The sequence below is a fragment of the Mesoplodon mirus genome (assembly GCF_964341445.2).
Source record: "Mesoplodon mirus genome assembly, chromosome: 13".
In the NCBI taxonomy this organism is placed as follows: domain Eukaryota; kingdom Metazoa; phylum Chordata; class Mammalia; order Artiodactyla; family Ziphiidae; genus Mesoplodon; species Mesoplodon mirus.
The window spans coordinates 32,104,446-32,120,991 of NC_138989.1; the positions used below are offsets into that span (position 1 = coordinate 32,104,446).

Genomic DNA, 16,546 nt, shown 5'->3' on the forward strand with positions numbered 1-16,546 from the left:
GTGGGATCTTCCCGGACCGGGGCACGAACCCGTGTCCCTTGCAACGGCAGGCGGACTCTCAACCACTGTGCCACCAGGGAAGCCCTAGGGTGTTGTATTTTAAAAAATGTTTTCGATGCTGCAGAGATCTGGAAAATGGGGATTTAGAGAAAGACAGGAATTACGGAAGCAGGTATTTTCCAAACTAAAGTATTTGCCAAACCTAGATGAACCTGAGCTTACATGTCCATAGCTTTTTAGGGCATAAGTAGAAGGAAACAAAGCCAGGGGTCTGTCCAAGGTGAGAAGTCTCCCCCTGCCCCACAAAAGAATGCAACTGCAACCAGATTGCCAGCCCTCAACATAAAGGTGAACTGGAAATAAACCCACATTCATCTCCCCAGGGGATAGCTAGAGAAATGTCCAATTTTAAAGATCTGAGCTGTGTAGAGAAAGAAAATTTCCACCTAGTATTTGTGAGGACAAGCCAGGCCTCAAGCAGGTGAGTCTTAAATGGGCAGTCCAAAACTTTAACCCTGTACATTAGCTGAAAGCCATCCCTGGTAGGTAAGGCACCCAGGAACCAACAGAAGCAAATGCAGATCCTCTCTGAAAGAACCTCCTTCCCACCTTTAACCTAGATTTCAAAGGATGCTTTCAGTTCCACCAGATAAAGCTTCATGGTTAAAAATCGTGAAATTTACAGGGAAGCAAGGCCCATGAGCATGAGGCAGAAACAAAATTCAGCAGAACTGGAATAAGATATTAGATGTTGGATTATCAGACAACAGACATTAAAACAAATACATTTGATAGGTTCAATGACATGGAAGGAAAAGGGATGAAAAATAGTAATGAGGAAGAGATTAGAAAGAAAGACCTAGGAGATTGGATTAAGAGCCATGTAGAATGTCTAGAAGTGAAAAATATAACCATTGAAATTTAAAATTCAGTGAATGCTATTTAACTGACCGAGATGCAGAGGAAGAGAAATTAATGAACAAAAAGATGGACCTGAAGAGATTTTTTAGAATTCAGTCCAGAGAGAAAAAGTGATGAAAGGAGGTTAAGACCCATGATAGAGAGAGAGAAATAAAACACTGCGACATGATCTCTGTGGCAACTGATGGCATGTCAGGAATGGTTTCAGGCAGAAGTGGGCTATGCCAGGTAATTCACACATCGCTGGACAGCGTCCACGAGGCCACAAATCTCCTGTCACCCACAGAAGGCACAAAAGGTTCTGGTCACTCAATCAGATGGCATCTTTGGACAAGTGTCCCTCACGGGCACATACCTACGACTGTGCTTGGGCGCTGCTGGGACACCAGAGCCAGAGGCTGTGGACACAGGTGTTTCCTCGTACAGTACAGGGATTAGCCTTGTTGAAATACATGATAAATATAGTGCAGGCCAGGCGGCTCTACTTCGTGTCTTTTGAAATTAGAGGCACAGCAAAAGCCTAAGAGGCGAGTGACACTAATCCCCTTCAGCCACTGAACAAGGACGGCCTGGACCACGTCTCACGTGCAGCTTGTGGGGGATAGATGATCCCATGACCGCGTCTTGGGAAGTGGAGAGGGGGCTCCCACAGAGTCCTGGGATCAGAGAAGCCGGTGGCTGACCCTGTTCCTCCACAAATAATGTTTCTTCCAGCAGAGGGAGATAGCTTCAGAGGACTCTGCATGGAAACCAGAGCCAGAAATGGAACTAGGAACCACTGCAGTGGGTAGGAAATGAAGCTCTACCATATGGAGACTTTAGGACACATGGGGGACGCCTGGGCCTTGGGCTTGAGAGGACTCTGCTGGTGAGACAGGGCAGAATCAGTATCTGAGATGTGGGCCTGGCCCGGGAGGATCCTGCAAGGGACCAACCCGGGGTGCCCGGCAGGGCTGTTGATCTCTTTGTTGTTTTTCTCTCCCAGTGAGGGGCTAAACACTGAATAGCGTGCCTGGACTCCCATCTCTTGCAAGGATATCCCAGGGCATGGAAGTTCCCGTGGGATGAGACTAAACTTTGCCACACATTAAATTTTGTTTTCTTCTGACTTAGAATACATTGTGCAAAAAGCATGCTCTGCGTCAGCAGCCAAAGCAACTCATCTGGGACATGCAAGCCTCATCCATCACATTCGGCATTTTGATCCACTGTTCCATCTGAGGCTTGAGATGACAGAGCTGCCACCATATGTGAAATCTGCCTTCGCTCTGTTTACTGTTTCATCTCATCCTTGATTTCCTGTCACTTTTCGAGGTATTGAACGCATTATTGAAGGGCTGAGTTGACGTCTACAATACTCTTTCAACTGTCTTCGATTTTCTTGGCCAAATATTTTAACACAGTTACTGCAACTGAAACCAGGGTGTAAAAACGTTTGCATTTATTTATTGGAAAAAAAATAATCAGTAAAATCTTACTATAATGTCTTGTGGAACTTACTACAATGTTTGAGTCAGAAATGATAGACTTTCCAGGTGGACACGTTGGCCTTTGAAGCCCTGAATGATGAAGTTGCTCTGGAGCCCGTGATGCAGGGGGCTTAGCACTGGCCAGCTTTGACTGTGGTTTGGAAGTGTGTCACAGATGGTGTTCCACCTGGGAGACCACGGCTGTCAGCCTCAGCCCAGAGTCAGACAGAGGATGCTTGTGGGGAGAGAGAGGATGGGCCACCGGGGCAAGGACAGAGCCCTTTCTGCAAGCACGCAACCCACATGAGAATTTCTTCACCAGAAAACACCAGGGAAGTCTGGGAACAAGATGCCCACAGGAGCTAAGGATGCTCTGGAGCCTGGGGTGGGAGGCCCACATCAGAGGCACCTTGACTCCCCAGGGCTGCGAGTTGGGGCATCAACCACTAGGAACTCAAAGATCATCTTTGGGAGAAATGTGACGGTGTGGGAGGGTGGTGATGTGCACTCCATGCAACTAAAGTGCAAAGTCTGTCCTTGGAGGATGTGACCACAGGCCATCACAGCTCAAAATGAACAGCTTTCTTAGAGGAGCTGGTTTGGGTTCAGGAGGGTCCACTCTAACCGTGACAGCAGGGACAGTGCCGGTGAGCAGAGAGGTGAGGGGGAGGCCTTCCCAGAAGCAGACGAGACTGCCCCCAAGGCTCCTGGCTGGTGGCCGGAGGCACGAGGATGGGCAGGGCGCCCTCGGACCCATTTACCTGCTCAGCACCTGTGCCGGAAGCTTGGACATCCAGCCCCGTCTGGTTTCACTCGCACAGCCCACCCCTCCTTTCTCTTATTGGTTCCAGCTTGGACTCACACTGACTTCTGATCAACCTCACAACAGTCCCTGCCTCGGTGGCACCCCCTGTTCATGAGGGTCCTAACTCTTGATGTTTCCCTAAGGAAGCAGGGATGCGCCCAGCATCCCCAGGAGGTGGGGAGGAAGCATCCACTCGCTCCAGGCTGGCTGCTCCATGACTTGAACACAGTGTTTGCCCCACTTTCCTTATTTATGGAAAATACCTAATTCATAGAGTTGTTGTAGAGATTAATTAGGAGATATAAATCACTCTAGTGTTACCCAGTGGGGATCAGTTCCTAGATGAGGACTCACCAATACCAATATTGGGGAATTTGGTAGTAATGCCAGGAATTACCGTGGACGAGCTTGAATATTAATCTCTTTCTTAAATACACGTTCAAGTGCACAAACAGAATTTAATCATTAGTAAACTACATAGCTCTCTTTACTTCAGTCTTTTCTCATCAAGCTGAGTTAAGAAATCTTTTGTGTGCTATTAAGGGGAGATATCTAAACAGAAAGGAAGGTGGTCCCCTGTGCCCTCCCTGGGCAGGTCAGGGAAACGTACCCAAGAGAAGACACAGGGGCTTCCCTGGTGGTGCAGTGGTTGAGAGTCCGCCTGCCGATGCAGGGGACACGGGTTCATGCCCTGGTCCGGGAAGATCCCACATGCCGCGGAGTGGCTGGGCCCGTGAGCCATGGCCGCTGAGCCTGCGCGTCCGGAGCCTGTGCTCCGCAACGGGAGAGGCCACAACAGTGAGAGGCCCGCGTACCGCAAAAAAAAAAAAGAGAGAGAGAGAGAAGACGCAGAACAGTGGAATCAGACAGACCTGGGGTCGATGCCCTGCCCCTTCCATTGCTAGACTGACAAGTAATTTAAGCTCTCCAAGTCTCAGTTTTCCAACCTGTAAAATGGGAAGATGATATCTATGTAATGGAGATCTTATAAGAATTAAATAAATCTGACTCAGAGTACTCAAGGAATGTTCTCTATATTTTTTTACAATATCACATTAAATCATTATTATTTATTCCACATACTACCAACTAAGAAACATATGTAACTAAACTGTAGCAACTAGGTAATGTCGTCCACCGGACAAACAGTAAATGAGATGATACTGTGCGCGGTGGCCATTCAGTCCCCAAGGTCATCATTTATTCATTTAACTCATGACTGTGTGATTAATTATGCACCTTTAATGTTAGCGTTAACCTAAATAAGTGATGACCATTATCTGTTTATGCTTTGCTTCTCAAGTACGATATTTTTAAGTGAATGTAACTTTGTTTTGTACCAAAAAGCACTTTTTCATGATGGATACACATACATCATTTTATTTCAACTGGTTGATAAAACAAATTTCAACTAAGGCACGATTTTCAAATTAATGATTTTGAATAATTAGATATGAATGCATTCTGTACAATGCATTAAGTACTTAATGTGGCCCAGAAAGAAAGTTACATGTGGGGCAATGAAATAAGGAAAATATGCTGCGTGCTGTCATAGGGGTGGGAGATAGATCCTTACTAGTTGTACATGTGTATATGTGTGACGACATGCATTTAATTGTATGTGCACACAGTTACACACACATGCATGTAATTTCAACTGTGGCAGGCTCTAGGAAGGAAAAGTGAAAGGTCAGGGAAAGCTTCTCTGAGAAAGTGCTTTTGATCTGAAACCTGGAGGGCAAGCAGGTGTTAGCCGTCAAGGTCATTCCAAGGAGAGGGGAGCGTGTGCTTGAAAGTCCTAAGACAGGACAGTGTTCAGAATCTTCAGGAACTAAAGAGGGCCAGGATGGGTGCACATTCATAAGAGAATGAACAGTGGAGCTGGAGTTTGTGAAGCCTTGTAGATCGTGTTAAGGCTTTTGGATTTTATTGCAAGTACATTTTGATAGGACATTAAGCAGGGGTCTGCCATGGTCCAGTTTGCATTTTTTTTTTTTTTACACAGAATATAAACGCTTTATTAACAGCAGATCATCCTCGTGGGCCAGGTAGTCGACCCAGACGCCCAGGACCCAGTCCCAAGTTCAGCGCAGCCTCCGAGCCTCTCGCTCTGACTCCAATAGGGTGAGCACGTCGCCCTCGCGCACGGGGCCTTTCACGTTTCGGATGATGGAGCGGCTCGTGTCGTCCATGAATTCTACGCACACCTGCGTGCACTGTCCCTGCGAACCGGTCCTGCCCAGCACCTTGGTGACCCTGGCAAGCTTGATGGGCTGCACACGGCTCGTATCCATGATGGTGGCGCGGCGGCTGTCGGGCGGAGAGCCAGTTTGCATTTTTAAAAGTCCCTCTTGGGCTTCCCTGGTGGCACAGTGGTTGAGAGTCCGCCTGCTGACACAGGGGATGTGGGTTCGTGCCCCGGTCCGGGAAGATCCCAAATGACGCGGAGCGGCTAGGCCCGTGAGCCATGGCCACTGAGCCTGCGCGTCCGGAGCCTGTGCTCCACAACAGGAGAGGCCACAACAGTGAGAGGCCCGTATACCGCAAAAAAAAAAAAAAAAAAATCTGGTAAAGCAATTATACTCTAATAAAGATGTTAAAAAAAAATCTGCATAGCAAGCTTGATGCTAATAGCTTTCAGTTATGCTCGCCTAATGATGCCCAAGCTCTTACAAATTCATTATGAGCCCTCTCTGCTTCCCTTTTATTACTATGCTGTCATTTTTTTTTAATTAGTAATGCTTTGGATTCAACATATAACTTGATGGGTACCATCAAAGGTACACTCGTAAAAAGTTTTTTTCTCAACAAGGTCAAGATTGTTCCCATTATTGTTTATAATAGCTTTCATGTTCCTCTGAATTGTGTTTCATTTTCTTAAAATCTGTGAAAAGTTCTATTTTTATGCTCTTGGATTAATTATAATTACCTCACAGGTACCAGTACTTAGTTGCGCATTTAATCTAGGCTGGGGATTTTGTGTTTCTCTATATCTCACACTGTGTTGAAAATAATTCTTTGGTGGGTAAGAAGATAGAGCACATGTGGATACTTAAGGAGGTATTGATGGAGTCATGGAGTAGTATCTTCCTATTAGCTAAATCTAACAGATTTAATGTTTGCTTTTTAAAAAAAAAAAAAAAAAAAAAGACCATTTCCTGAACTCATCTTCTGTTTTTCACTGTTTGTAACAGAATCTCAGTGACTTTGTGACTTTGTCCCAACTCTCCCTCACCGATGTATGTTACTGAGGAGAGGCACCCCAGCCCAGCTTCGAGCCTCACTCACCCTGGTCATCTCAGGGTGTTGATACCTGCATCGTCTTCCAGTGACCAAGCCCACAGTGCTTTCATCTTGTGTGTAATGCGTAGCCATCCACATGCATACTCAGTCTGTGCTTTGAGGCATAGGAAATGGAATTTTTAAATGCAATAATCCATTCCCACAAGAAAAGGGTTTAAAGTATCTCTGCAAATAATGACAGCTTTACCTCTCCATCCCTTTGCAGGCATGCCTGGTTGTGAAGTACACGTGCACCCTGATTGTCTCTCTGGTTAATATAGAGATGCAGTGCATTAACTAAAGCCTGAGAATGGAGCCTATTTCTACTATTAACCATTTATTAAGTCAACAAGTAACTAATGACGACACTCTTCTTTCTAATGTGCAGCAGTTTTATGCAGTTAGCGGTATTATTCCTTGAACAGATGTGTCTTTTCAAAGCTGTCTTGCTTTCCTAGGAACAGAGGATTTCTTAATTGTATACTTGTAAGCTGCTTCAAAAGGTGTCTCTGAACACACCACTGAGATCCTTCCTTACAGAGGGCCCAGTGATATGCAAACCAACCCATCATCAGGATGTGAACAGCCAGCTCCCCACATCAAGCACCCAATTAGCTCGTATTCTTTTGCTAAACGTACTCCTCAGCCAATGCAGTGAGCCTCAATGCTTTGATTTGGAAGCCTTAGAAATACCTGGGAGTTATTTGAATGTGGCAGTGTCAGAACTACAAAAGATAAGCAGGAAGCATTTCACAGCCCGTCAGCAAACTGTAGGATTTGAGAGCAGACGCCCAGGGTTGTATCAAATTCCCTCCACGTTAATGTTTTGAATAACCAAGCACATTAGCCAGGTTTTTGCTGAGCACTTCCCTTTATCGATAAAAAGGAGCATTCCCTAAGAATCAATATCTGAAGCTCATCAGGCAACTGCAATTACTTTTATGATGTCCTCAACGCCGAGCTTTAACAAAGAAAACCTCGCTTCTATACCGATAGATGCTGGCAACCACACTGAAAGCACTTTTTTCTCAAGAAGTATAATAAGCTCTTGGGTCACCTTCAAAATATGGTTACGTTCTTTCCCTGGAGTAGAGTTACCGTGAGGCATCAGGTGACTGAAAAAGCGAGGAGAGGAAATAAAATGACTGCTCAGCAGGAAAAGCGTGATGGTGGTGTTCCAGCCTGCCTCTCCGCCAGAGCAAGGTCACGGAAGTTCAGCGTGAGCCCAAGTGGGTCTTCAGCAGCAGACACCACGAGCGCGATCCCGGCACAAGTGGAGTTTGTGTGACAGCTGCATATGTGGGCTCCAGCTCCAGCCTCAGTCCTGCTCTGCAGAGGAAGGTGCGTCCCACAGTTTCCCACTGAGTCATGAGGTCAAGTAAGAATTCCTCTGATGTCTTTAAATAGTCTTGGCTCCAGCAAGCAAACGTGGGTGTGGTTACTGAGTGTGCCTGTGTGTGCCTGGCCGGGATAAGCAGGTCTCCGGTTGCTGCTGGAGGGGGATGTGGAGGGGGCTGTGGAGGGGACTGCAGTTGCCTCCCAGTGACACTGGTAAGATCTGTTTGCAGTGGTTCAACACAAGAGCTCATGTACTAAGGTGCTCATGGAACGATGGTGTCTGATGGTAAAGGCACGAATTGGCTGCCTCCTTTGCTGGATGGGAAATTGATGTTGGGGTCTGTTGGAAAAATCACTTGTCTTGTGAATAAGTTACATGGACCACCCGGCCCTCCCCCGCCTTGAGCAGCTCTTAGAAGATGTAAGACGGCAGTCCCCCATACTAAAGCTGGCTAAGTCTGAACCTGAGAAGGAGTCACCCACTGCCCCAGGCTTTGTTGCCCTTCCCCACATGGGGTGAAGGCAGAAGGGGGAATTAGGGTGAGATGACTGCTAGAATGGGGGTTTGACTGATTCATCCCGATCGTGTCCTTTGGTTTCTGAAACCCGGGATTCAGTCTGCTCTACACCATCTAGTGTGTTATCTTTGCTTCAGTCCTTTCTCTTTAGTGGGGATCACAACTTGCCACATTGTGGAAACCCACGTGGGTCTGTCTCTTTCACCATACTTTGAGCTCCTTGGTAGAAGGAGCTGAGCGTTATTCCTCTCGAGGTCCTTGCCCAGGGAAGGTGCTAATAAATATAAATTTAAGTGAATTAAACTAAGGGTAGTAAGAAGTTAGATAAATCCTAGCAGCAACCCCCATTCCTGTCTTGCTATTATTTGTTGTGTCCTGTAGACAGACGTGCCAAGAAACCTGAATGCTTGGACTTCCACTGATCTGAAGGTACTGTAGGTTCACTGCCACCTTTTCATTCTAATTCTTGAACTGTCACCACATAGTGATGTCTCAAGGGGCTCTTGGCTGCTGTGACAACAGTGAGGCTCAGTGACTCTCGTGGCAGGAGCTCCGTAATTCCTCGTCCTGATTCTGCGTTTAACTGACAGCTGTGTACTCTCAGAGTTAAAAACAAAACAAACCAAATTTTTACAGATCCTTTTGTCTAAAGAGTTTTGCATGTTGCTCAACTCATTTTTAAATATCCATATGGGAAAGCCTAGTGGCAAATATCACCCTTCTCTGAATGTGAAAAAGGTAATGACTTTTTTGGGTGGCCTGTCTTTGCCTTACCTCCTCTTTCCTGCCTTTTAGCCATGTTTTCCCCTATTATTAGCTCATCTCTGGGAAGGCAAATGTATACGGGAGGAATAATGAAATTATTAAAGGATAATGTAACCACTGGCAAGCGTCTCTAGAAAAGCTCAAGGATGTGACCGTGAGTGCAAGAGGAGGACTGGGAAAGAAGGTGGACACTGAATGTTAGCTTTGGTTTGTATTTATTCTCTGAAAGCCATCACGCTGTACCCCCGTCACTCACCACCAGATGTCAGCTTGAGCGGCTGGATTGTTACCCAACAGTCATTCTGGAGGCAAAGTTCCTGTGGCTGTTTCTCCCCAGACTCGTGAGGAAGCTCTGGCTGATTTGGTCATTGCCGGGAGGGCAGGGCCCCAGCTTGCTCTTTGGTCCCAAGTGATGCTTGATGGCGGCTGAGGTGGGAGCATGTCTTGCCATTGCTACCCACGTTGCCAATTCAGGGGCTGAAACCAGATGGTGTCAATGCCTCCTATATCGTACCTGGCCCACTGCACGTACTTCGCAAATATTTCACTTTTGATTGACTTTGAATCAGACCTGCTGTCCTCCCTTCCAAAGGCTAAATCCCACCGCTCTCCAGAAGAATCAGAATGATTTCTCTTTGGGAGGGAAAACCCAAGTCCCCTTTCAATTAATGTTTAGAAGGAGATGAACATAGTATTATGCAGGTTATTAAGAACATACAGAGCTAAAAGCAAACACCTCCTTAGAAGGGGCGTTCAGTGTGATTTAGCAAATAATAGCACAAGCATCGACCCACAGAAACAGGAAGAGGAGAAGGTTTAGACCAGGAAGGGACCCGGCTGAGTCTGTCTGTGTCTCCGGCGCCCACGTCAGGTGTGTTTTTTGTCCTTCAGGTAGCTAAAGAGCATCTCCAGACCCCCCTCCAGCAGCTCGGGCAGAGGTTTGGATAAAGGGTTGTGGGAAATGTGAAGCCCTTTGTCCATGGGGTTCCAAGCGATCCTGGCCAGTCTGCACAGCAGGTGGAGCTCCTCCGGGAGGGTCTGGATGTCGTTGTTGTTCAAGTTCAGCAGCTCCAGGCTCGTGAGCAGGCAGAGGGAGCGGGGGAAGGTGTGGATGTTGTTACTCTCGGCAATGAAGATCTGCAGGCCGGCCAGGCACTGGATGCTCTCGGCGATGTTCTCCAGGCGGTTGGAGCCCACGTGCAGGAAGTCCAGCCCCCGGAGCGAGAACACGCAGACAGGGATGTGCGCAAAGCGGTTGTGGCTGAGGTTCAGCTTGCGCAGCCGGGAGAGGTCGGCGAGGCTGGCGGGCAGCTGGGACAGGAAGTTGTGCGACAGGCTCAGGACCTCCAGGTTCCGGCAGGCGCTCAGCTCTGCCGGCAGCTCCGTCAGGCAGTTCATGTGCACGAACAGGACCTTGAGGCTCTGGAGGAGGCTGACCTCCCGGGGCAGAGTCTTCAGGCGGTTCCCGCACAAGTTCAAGACCACCAGCCGTGTCAGCTTCCCCACCTCGGGCGGGAGGGCCCGGAGCTGGTTGTGGGACAGGTTGAGCTTCTGCACCTCTGACAGGCTCCACAGGAAGTCGGGAGCATCCGTCATGCCCTTGGTGACCAGGCTGAAACTGACGTGCCGCAGGCCCCGCTTCAGCAGACACCGCGGGTCCCTCCCCGACAGCAGAGCGTCATCCCACGGGGAGAACTTCTGCCTCCCCCGCAGGACCCCCCGCCCCGGGGGGCCCTTGTCCTTGCAGCGGGCACCAGACTGCCTGGCCCCCATTTACCTGCCTTCCTCGTGCCCCTCTGTCGCCGCAGGTGGGGATGGGCTCCCGGCCCGCTGCTGAAGCCTGGCAGGGAGCCGATTGGGGGATGGGAGCTGTGGCCTGTGGTGCCGCAGGTGGAGTAGGACTTGGGGGGAGATCCCAGGTCCCTGGCTCTCAGGGTCCCAGATGCCTGGTCCTCGGGGTCCCAGATGTCTAGCCGCGCCGCCGAGAGCCGCCCGTCTTCCAGGCTGGGTTGAAGTGGCTTCTCTCGGAGCAGCCGGGCTGTAATGATACCCTTGTCCCTGAGGCTGCAGAAATGAACCTCTCGGGTCCCTCTGAACACCACGGGGCAGCTGTCGCTGTCATTCCGCCCGCACTTTATTGGCCTGGTGTGTGCAAACAGGTCAGGGGGAGGCCGTGTCTGACTTTCCTGTCTCCGCTTTTCTGGGTGTCACAGCTGAGCAGGGTGATTAACCAGCCCATCTCCAAAAAGAAGCCAAGGGGGAAAATAAAGCCAGGGTGTCTGCAGGTCTCAGGCTTATCCGGACCATGGAGCGGAGCCGGGCTGAATGTGAGTCGCAGAGTTATGTTCCCAGAGTTAAGGATCGGCAGACATAACATACATACCGATTCAAACCGCAGTGAATCATGTTGTGAAAAAGTAACAGAAGGAGCCCAGACACCTGGAATCCTCCAGGACAGGGTTTTACACGGCACTGGTCAGGGGTGATTCCTTGAGGAGAGGGGGAAGGGGTCTTGACCGCACTCCCATTTTCTCCCAGAGAAGCTCTGGGGTCCTCTGTTCTACAGAGAGCTCCTGGGTTTGGTAGGGTGGTCTGTAAATGTTTGGACAGCCCTTGACTGGCCACTTAGTAAGGGAAGCACGGTGCCTGTTGTCCTGGAAAGTAGTCTGGAGAGGCCTCCCTGGGTACACACCTCTCTCCATCTCTCTCACAGAGCAAGTTAACTTAGACCCTAAGTAGGTAGTCAGTTGTTGGTGTCATGGGCTGAACTGTGCCCCCGCTCCCAAATTTCCAATGATGAAATCCTAACTTCCAGTAACTCAGAATGTGACCGTGTTTGGAGACAAGGCCACATGAGGACCCAGGAAGAAGACGGCCATCTGCAAGCCAAGGAGAGAGGCCTCGGAAGCAACCTACCTGCCAACACCTTCTCTTAGATTTGCAGCCTCCAGAATTGTGGAAAATAAATTTCTGCTGTTTAAGCTCCCCCGCCGGCCAAGTCTATGGAGCTTTGTGTGACGGCCCTGGCAAACTCACCCAGCTGGGGCACAGGCGGACACATCTGCCTAGGTGAAAAAATCCTAAAAATAAGTTGTGGTTAAGGGGAGAAGAGATATCGAGGTTGATGGCCCAGGTTCTGAGAAAAGGGCGTATGGGCTTTGCGAGGGCTGGCTTGGTCTGCAGGCCTGCGGCTTTTGCTGGCCCAGCCGTGGCATAGCAGTTGGGCCTCCTGGACAGCAGTGCTGGTCCTGTGACTGTGGTCTCAGAACAGGCATCACCAAGCCAGGACCTTGAACTAGGCTCTGGCTGGGTGCCGCCCCGGGGAAGCTGCAGGCCCATCCACTGAGGTGGAGCGGCAGGAAGTGTAAGACAGCGCCAGGCCATCTCTGCCCCACTTGGCATTTGAGAGCACTCTGACCCCTTTCAACTGAGTAAGCCCCAGGCATTCCTGGACAAAGGCAGACACTCTAGACTTTTTTTATGGTACTTGAGTATACCATAGGTATTATTTGGGGACGGGGGGTGGGGGGGAGTAACGTGACTCAATTTGTACCCTAGGTTTTTGGAGCAGATCACACCTTATATATGTAAATTTCATGTGACAATAGAATTCTTCTGCTTCCATGAGCCTGAGAAATTATGCTAGAGTATCTGAAATGTTGAGACCAGCAGGAGCTGGGGTGGTTTGAGAAAGAGTCATGGCTTTCTTCTTTGTGACAATTCTCTCTCTTTCCCCTTAATACATTCTCTCCAATAAATACTTTTTGAGCACTTATCAATAGCCAATATTGATCGAATATTTACTATGTGAAATGCACTGCACTAGGCACTTTACATAGAAGATGAATATTAAAATTATCTCCATTTTAATATGAGGAAAAGGAAGCCAGAGAGAGGTCAAGTTACTAATGCAAGATCAAGTCACTTGCCCAAGTTCATGTATCTACTCAATGGCAGGACGAGAATTCAAACCCAGTTAGTCTGACTCAACGGCCCCGGCTGGAACCATAAGAAAACTCTGGGCTTAAATGTATACAGAGCTGGAATAACTGTGGCTAGGGTAAGGTTTTCTGTTTTCAAGTTTCTATGGAGTAGGTCTGGAGAGAACATAGGTAAAGAAATGACTCCGGAACCACATAATAGAAATAACTACATAATTAAGCATTAACCCTACTTTCTCTCCCCCAACACAACTAGGAGAAGCCAAAGTTAAAATACCATTCCCGAAGACTTTGGCATAATGGATTTAGTCCCCTCCCCAAAATAGTTCAGTTCTTTAGCGAGATTCTCATATATCAAATGGACGAGTTGTGTGGATAGCTGACTGTTTCTTCTCAGTTTTTGAAACATGGATGATGCCTCTTATGAACCATGGTGATCCGGTGCGAGCTCCAGTCAGAGCAGGTTCACGGAGGGGATGGTCATAGTCTCTGGGTCATGTCCTCGTCTATGATGTGGGCCGTTTGTAGGCGGTGATTTCCTGGAGCCCCTTCCTACCCTGCGAGTCAGGATTCTCACTACAAGTGAGACCGTTGTAGGGAAATGCAAGTCAGACTTAATGCTTTCTGGTGAAAGCAGGCAAAATCCAAGGCAGCTTTTATTTTCCTCGCATTAAGTTTGGTCCCTGGGGAATAAACAGTAACAGGAAATGCTGTGGGGCTTTGGGACTTACTATTAAGCCTACACATCCAATTTTTGCCAAAAGAGACTCTTTGAGGCTGAGTGGATTTCAGTTTGGCATAAGCCTCAGAGAGCAGCATTGTTGACAAGTTTTTGAAATTCCAGGGCATGTAAGTAATTTGACTGTCTTTAAAACCTAAAGAAGTTATAGAATTATAGAAACATATTTAATAAGCCTACCATGTTAACTACATTGTTATATATTCCAAGTGATTCTTGTTCAACATATGAAAATCAACATTTCTTATTTCCTTAACCCTAAATAAAATACAACTGAAATGAGGAGAGTATAAAATAGTAGGTTATGAAAACATCCAGAGCTTCTCCTGAATTTACACTAATGGGACTTCCATTGAAAATCTCTTTATTGTCACTATGGCTTTTCAGCTTATGTCTACAGATCATGTCTGTTAATTTTGGAAGAAAGAAATGTGCCTGTTTCAACCATTTGCTAACATAACCATTTTACTGATTTCAAGTTTTTAAAATAGAAAGTATAGAAAAGTATGGAGACAATCCAGTTAATGTTTTGCATATGTAAATTTCGAGCTTTTTCCTATACATATCTACTTCAATGTATTTTCTTGTACCAAAAAAAATTTCTTTTCATCTGTTTTAGCCCAGGTTTCCTCAATAGCATAGCTGGAGGCAAGAGCTCTGGGGCTCAGTTGGCCACATCTTTGCAGCAAGGCCTGCCTGTTGTTAGGTTTCACAGACATCTGCACGGTGGCTGAACCACCATGTCTCAGAACAGTCCCTGCTTAAGCATCTGTAAAATGCATGTAACGGTGAAACCCAAAGTACATAACAAAATGCCTTAATTCATGGTTATTAATGGTACATTGAAGGTTCATGGTGACCTCAGTAAATGACAGCTGCCCCATGAATGGCAGCTAGTATACACATAGACCACCGCCCCCCCCACCACAGACACCCCTAGATTCATTCACTGAACATCCCCACACGTTTGACGCTTATTTTGTCCTGGTTCATAAACTTCACACTCTCGTCAAGGGCAATCAGACCTGTGTCTATGAAGCATCTCTCACTGATCTTTCACTCACCTTCTGTTTACCGAGTATTTACTTAGTGCCAGGAGCTGTTTTAGACACAGTTAAACAGTCTATCTGATATTCAGAAGACTCGTGAGGTAGATATTGTTAACCTTAGGTTAAGTATGAGGAAGCTGAGAGTCAGTGGGGTTAACTGACACATAACTAGTTAGTATCAGAGTTCAATCAACACCTGGTCTTCTGATCTAAATCCTGTTCTCTTTCTACCATGTGACTAACCAGCATCCCTCTGCACACCTTTTCTTCTTAGTAGAGTGGCTTACTACTACTCTGATTAGAGCATGACCCCGCCTGCCAGCTCAGAGCCACCGCAGTGAGAGGCAGCCCAGCCTGGTGGTCAATGTCGTGAGGTGTGGTTGCCAGGGCTGAGCATCTTGGGTTGTCATCCTAGATTTATTACTGAAAGGCCATGTGAACCGGGGCAAGGTACTTAGCTTGTATGTATTTCCATTTCTTCATATGTCAAGTGGAGATAATCACAGTATTTTATAAGAGTGCTGTGAGAATTAAATGGCTTAATACACATAAAACGCATAGGACCCATCTCCATAGGTAGCCCATGAATGGATACTAGACAGAGCACAGGAAAGACGGCCAATTCCACGGCTGCCCCGGGGCTCGAGTGCCAGGAACTTCATCCGTGCAGGGCGAGCCTGGTCCTTTCCTCTCCTGGACCTTCCTCTTAGCCAAGTTGTGCCAACAGTCAGCTCTTTCCAGGTCACAGTGTGTTCTCCTGGTGAGCAGGGGGGTCCTGGGGCAGATCCAAGCGCAACTGCTTTCCCTCAAAGTCAGGCTCCTCTTCCAAACTCGCTTATCCGCAGATTTGTTCACTGTCTCAGTCTGTTCCTTCAGCTCAGGTAGATTTCAAGCTCCTTATCTCCCCAGATCGCTGAAACAATTCTGAGGACACAGTAGGTGCTCAATAAATGCTCACTGAAACGAACAAACATCTGGGTGCTGATGGAAATCTGATGTGAGGAAAAAAAACAACAGAGAAGGCACCTGACTTTCCTGTTTGTTTATTTGTGTATTGTTTTTATTGATTGATTGATTGATGTATAGTTGATATACAATATTATGTAAGTTACAGGTGTATGATATAGTGATTCATAATTTTTAAATGTTATACTCCATTTATAGTTGTTATAAAATACTGGCTATATTCCCCATGTTGTACAATATATCCTTGTAACTTATTTTATTTTATTTTTACTTTTAAAAAAATTTATTTATTTAATTTTTTAAATTTATTTTTGGCTGTGTTGGGTCTTCGTTGCTGTGTGCAGGCTTTCTCTAGCTGTGGCGAGCAAGGGATACTCTTCGTTGCATTGTGCAGGCTTCTCATTGCAGTGGCTTCTATTGTTGTGGAGCATGGGCTCTATGTGCACAGGCTCAGTAGTATGGCTTGCGGGCTCAGTAGTTGTGGCTCGCCGGCTCCAGAGCGCAGGCTCAGTAGTTGTGGCTCACAGGCTTAGTTGCCCCACGGCATGTGGGATCTTCCCAGACCAGGGAATGAACCCGTGTCCCCTGCATTGGCAGGCAGATTCTTAACCACTGCACCACCAGGGAAGCCCTGTAGTTTATTTTATATGTAATAGTTTGTACCTCTTACTACCCTCCCCCTACACTGCCCCTCCCCCTTCCCTCTCCCCACAGGTAACCACAGTTTGTTCTCTGCATCTGTGAGTCTGTTTC

General features: G+C 47.4%; 2 protein-coding genes across 2 annotated transcripts; both read right to left on the reverse strand.

Annotated features, from left to right (window-relative positions):
- Positions 1-5,167: 5,167 nt before the first annotated feature.
- On the reverse strand, positions 5,168-5,531 carry LOC309814776 (small ribosomal subunit protein eS28-like; the record flags this gene model as incomplete). The annotated part of the gene is made up of 1 exon (XM_082640906.1): positions 5,168-5,531. The coding sequence occupies one exon, from the start codon at positions 5,529-5,531 to the stop codon at positions 5,280-5,282; it is 252 nt and encodes an 83-aa protein (XP_082497032.1). The 3' UTR covers positions 5,168-5,279.
- A 4,434-nt stretch (positions 5,532-9,965) lies between these two features.
- On the reverse strand, positions 9,966-10,871 carry LRRC30 (leucine rich repeat containing 30; the record flags this gene model as incomplete). Its single annotated transcript, XM_082641168.1, has 1 exon — positions 9,966-10,871. The coding sequence occupies one exon, from the start codon at positions 10,869-10,871 to the stop codon at positions 9,966-9,968; it is 906 nt and encodes a 301-aa protein (XP_082497294.1).
- Between the last annotated feature and the right edge of the window lie 5,675 nt (positions 10,872-16,546).